At 34.4% G+C, this 4,486-nt stretch overlaps 1 protein-coding gene and 1 long non-coding RNA gene across 3 annotated transcripts; both read left to right on the top strand.

Annotated features, from left to right (window-relative positions):
- Positions 1–225: 225 nt before the first annotated feature.
- LOC102669020 (uncharacterized) lies at positions 226–3,005 on the top strand. 2 transcript variants are annotated; one of them, XR_005892673.1, is made up of 3 exons: positions 226–1,797; positions 1,875–2,762; positions 2,862–3,005. XR_005892673.1 is itself a non-coding variant. In XM_041018469.1 (2 exons), the coding sequence occupies exons 1-2, from the start codon at positions 1,657–1,659 to the stop codon at positions 2,304–2,306; spliced, it is 573 nt and encodes a 190-aa protein (XP_040874403.1). In that variant the 5' UTR covers positions 226–1,656; the 3' UTR covers positions 2,307–2,827. The 2 variants fall into 2 exon arrangements, 1 of the variants encoding a protein (XP_040874403.1); XM_041018469.1 differs by lacking the exon at positions 2,862–3,005 and having other exon boundaries at positions 1,875–2,827.
- Positions 3,006–3,618: 613 nt separating this feature from the next.
- On the top strand, positions 3,619–4,222 carry LOC113002408 (uncharacterized). Its single transcript, XR_003267941.2, has 3 exons — positions 3,619–3,783; positions 3,872–3,931; positions 4,025–4,222. It is a non-coding gene; the product is annotated as an uncharacterized lncRNA (long non-coding RNA).
- The last annotated feature ends 264 nt before the right edge of the window (positions 4,223–4,486 follow it).

Here is a 4,486-nt window from a genome sequence, read left to right as displayed (position 1 = left end):
CATCGTGTGAGAGTTGAGAGAGGACAGAGGAAAGTGAAATTATTTTTTTATAAAAAATATAAATTAAATTACAATAATATTTTTGGATAAATAAATTAAAACAAAATATTAATTCTCTTAACCTTTCCCTTTCACAATTATTAGTTCGGATAGTTACCAATCTCGCTAGAACACGATTTATTGTTGTAGTCATAATATTTTGTGTGGAGAATCAGGAATGCAAAGATACGTGCCATTGACTTGTGATTTTTACACACATACACTAAATGACAGGTAAATCAATATCTATATACTAAAATTGAAGTATGTGGAAAATACTGAAATACCCATGGTTGAGAGCTTGACAACTGTCCAAAATTTTGGTTTTTTGGTCAAAATACCCATAGCTGAGAGCTTGACACCTGTCCAAGTTTTTTGTTTTTTGGTCATTTATGCCCTTCAAGGTTGGGTTGGTTTTCTGCCACCTTGCTGCCATGTGTTATTTTATGGTTCTATGATTATGGTTTTAAGCCACGTAGCTTGGTGTGTTGTTGAGTGATTAGATTGTCGTTTGCAGTTTTGGTGGTTGGTGGTGTACGTGGCTTCTTTGTAGCATTTTTTACTTCTTTCACTAGCAAGTTCCAAGTTGCTGATTGCATTTGTTTCACTTTTTTCATTTGTTTTTAGTTGGCTTCCATCTTCAATATAGTTCTGTTGTTTAGGATTTTGGCGTGAGGCTGTGGTTTCCAGTTCGTGATTTCCGTTCTTTTGTGGTTGAAGGTTCGAGTGCATGTTTATGTTCTTCTAGCACGTGTTCTGTTCTATTCTTTATTGTTCACAAATTCTTGCTTTTCTTTTCATTGGCCTGCATTTGTCAGTTGTTCTTTGGATTGCATTTACATGGTTTTGGATTGATCGTATTATTCCTTTAGAGCTATAATTGTTTGGTTCTGTTTTTTTTTTTGCTTTTTTGCTGAGTTGGCTTTTTTGTTTTTTGTCTCTTATCACTGGCTTCGATGGTTGGATTGTATTTACATGGTTTTTGGTTAATCATATTATTGTTCGTCTGTTGTGCTTGTGTGTTTTTTTATTAACCATATTATTGTTTGTGTGTTGTGCATGTGTGATTTTGTCAGGTTTTTGTTGTTTGGTGATTTTGGTTTCTGCATGTTTATGTTGCTCTGGCACGTGTTCTATTCTGTTTTTTATTATTTACAAATTCTTAGTTTTCTTTTTGTTGGCTTCCATTTGTCTGTTATTGTTCGTTGGCTTGATTGATAGTGTAATACTTTTTGTGGTATGTTGGCATTGATGGAAATCTTATTGCATGTGTGGTTTAAGGATGGGTTGGTATTCTGTTTTCCAAAAGCTGAACTTTTTTGTGTTTGTTTTCGGCCTTTCTATTTGTTTGTTGATGGTTGCAATATTATTTGTTCAGAGATATAATTTTTGTTTCTGCTTCTCTGCTATTTGCTAATTTGGCTTTTCTTTTTTGGTTCAGGTTGTTGCATGTATTGGCTTAGTAGTTCAACGAATAGTATCATTGTTTTTATGTTATTTTGTTATTCATTGAAATGTTATTGCATGTGTCATTTGAGTGTGTGTTGCTATTCTATTTTTTGTTAGCATTGGATTTATTACATTTTTCATTTAGAATTGGCAGGTCTATGTAATTTTATGGCGAGGATTCATGACAAGATTTGGTCTATTGATGGATCAAAAGAAACGCTTAAGCTTGTTGTTAGGATCACCGATCTTTGGTTCGTTGGGACTCCTAACAAGTCTGAGCAAGCGGAAATGGTTTTTGTTGATTATGAGGTATATTTTGTGCTCTCTATTTGATTGTTGGATTGTTGTTCATGTCATTTATTGATTATATAGTTTGCATATTTCAGGGTGATCAAATTCATGCTATTTGTAAATCGGACCACCTCAAGTCTTGGAAAGCTGATTTGAAAGAGAATTGCACTTATGTTATGCATAATTTCAAAGTTGTTAAGAATGATGGCCAATTTAGAGTGTGCGAACATGAGTACAAGTTATTTTTTATTGGAGTGACAGTTGTTAGAGAAGCTGATTTGCATGAACTGCCTTTTAAGGAATTTAGATTTGTTGAATTTGCAAATGTTGTTGCTGGCAATTTTGTGTCTGGCCTATTGGTTGGTGAGTACAGTCACAATTTGTGCTTTCATTTTGATCATAACTTCTTTGGGTTTTTTTCGATGACCTATTTTCATTTCTGGTGGTTTAAGATATTATTGGGGTCGTTGATCAGGTGGTCTTTCGGCATGTTTCATCGAAAAATACCAGGGTTGTTTTTAGAATGAAGGATTTGAGGTTATGGTTAATCATAGTTTTTGCTATCTCCTGTGTATATTTGGTTATTTAGAGTTTATATTGTCGAGAATTTTATTTTTCATTTTGCATTGTGCTTATGTCTATCTTATCCTTATGAGGTGATGGACGTAATGTTGTTTCTTTACTGTAGTGGTGAAATTTTGTCTTGCACACTTTGGGAGAATTACTGTACTCAGTTCCTATCCTATTTGAATGAACCTGGGGATGATGGGTCGATGGTTATTATATTGACACATGCCAGAATAAAAGATGCACAGGGTAAGTATGATATTTTATTTGCTGATTTGGATACTCAATAGCTGAGTTTTGTTGTTGTTGTTGTTGGCATTTACAGGAAGTTATCCAGCTTCAGTGAGCAATTCCTTCAAGGCGTCAAAACTATTGATTAATGATCCTATATTGGAAATTCAGGAATTTAAAGAGAGGTATTTTGCTTATCATCTTTGCTCTGTGGTTGTTAAATTCGTGTGACAATCGTCTTGACTGTTTTCTGTTGCTTTATTCTATTTATTCGATTGGCTTAGGCTTTTAGATTTAGGTGTTGAGGTGAGTCGAGTTTTGCTACCTGGCGATCAAGCAAGCTCATAAGTTTCAGGGGGAAGTTAGCTATCATCAAAGGATTCGTTTGTTTTAAAGGCTGAAGCCAAAACTATTTTAGAAATCAATGTCATTTCTGAGGTGGACCTGCTATCTGTGTTTATTTTATATTCATTGTAGTTGGAAGTCAAATTTGGCTAGATTTGTTCGCATTCATATATTATAGCTAATGTGTCTAACAATGGAATTTTATTGTTGGCAATTTGATTGTTATGGTTTTTTAAAAGGACGTTGTTTGAGTTACGGTGGGGACTATTAGCAAAATAGTCATGGATAACCATTCATGGTGTTATCCAGTCTGTGCTCAATGTCATAGGAAAACTGACATCCAAACAGGACCATTCACATGTGGATGTGGCAAGGATAATGATCAGCCTGTTCTGAGGTAATTGGAGTTTTAGTCCATTAACATGTTTTATTCAGTATTTTGTTTTTGACTGGCATCTAAATTGGTAGGTATAGAGTTGAAGTCATGGTTACCCAAAACAATGAGAGTAGCAAATTTTTGCTCTGGGACCGTGAATGTACTAAATTGATTGGTGAAACAGCTGATGATGTGAATAGGGTCAAGATTGAAGTATGTTCATGCTTTATCATATGCTGCTTCTCATTTTATGTATTATATTTTGTTCTTCGAGTTGTAACTGGCAGCTGGTGAATTTGTGTTGTTTCTGGCAGGATGGTGATCTTGATTTGAATGCTTCCCCTTAAGCACTTGACAAACTGTTGGGTCATGTGTTTGCTTTTAAGGTCAGGATTCAATCAAAATTCAAAAATGCAGTTGTACTTAGATACTCAAAAGACCTGGATTTGATCAATGTTGTTCTCGAGATGCTGCCTGATAGTGAGGTGTTCTTTTCTGATATCTATTTTAGTCGTTGTTGTCATGATGATATGATTCATGAGTTTGACTATCATCAACTTATATATGGTGCAGGCATGTTCCAAAATAGATCCTTCCAATGTTGATTGCAATGATGCTACGCATGCTGAATGTGTGAGTTAATGTTGCTGTCATGAACATTGATATCTTATATTTTTTTTTTATTTACCAGTTTATGCTTTATGCAACAATCTCTGTCTGTCACAGTTGACCATGATCCGGTTGCGGGATTGCCTTTAACACCCAAAAAGCGGATGTCATCTGATGAAGCCGATGAAGAGTTAGGGAGCTCTCAAATTTCGCCAGCCCAACTATCGTCTAACAAATTAACAAGACATTCTCATAAGAGCTAATTTAGCTGATTCCAGATTCTTATTGTTGTGTTTTCACGCTGCTATTAAAATATTGGCATATAGAACAGACAATTATGTAATTTTTGTTATCACTGCATTTGCACATTTGAAAATCGTTTTTTTTTTATTCATGCTTTTAGACGTTCTAAATTGAGATTTGTCCATATTGTGTTCCTACTGTAGTATTGCAAGTTTTCTTATATTAAATATGGCATTGAAAACAATTGATTTTCCCAGTATTCTTTGTTTGCTTGTCCTCGATACAATTGAATTGTTGTTTATCATACCTTTGATGGTCTATATGGTTCTAACAAAT

This window comes from Glycine max, chromosome 8 (genome assembly GCF_000004515.6).
Source record: "Glycine max cultivar Williams 82 chromosome 8, Glycine_max_v4.0, whole genome shotgun sequence".
NCBI lineage: Eukaryota > Viridiplantae > Streptophyta > Magnoliopsida > Fabales > Fabaceae > Glycine > Glycine max.
Note: the sequence above shows the minus strand (reverse complement) of the source record. Positions and strands in the feature narration are given on the sequence as shown.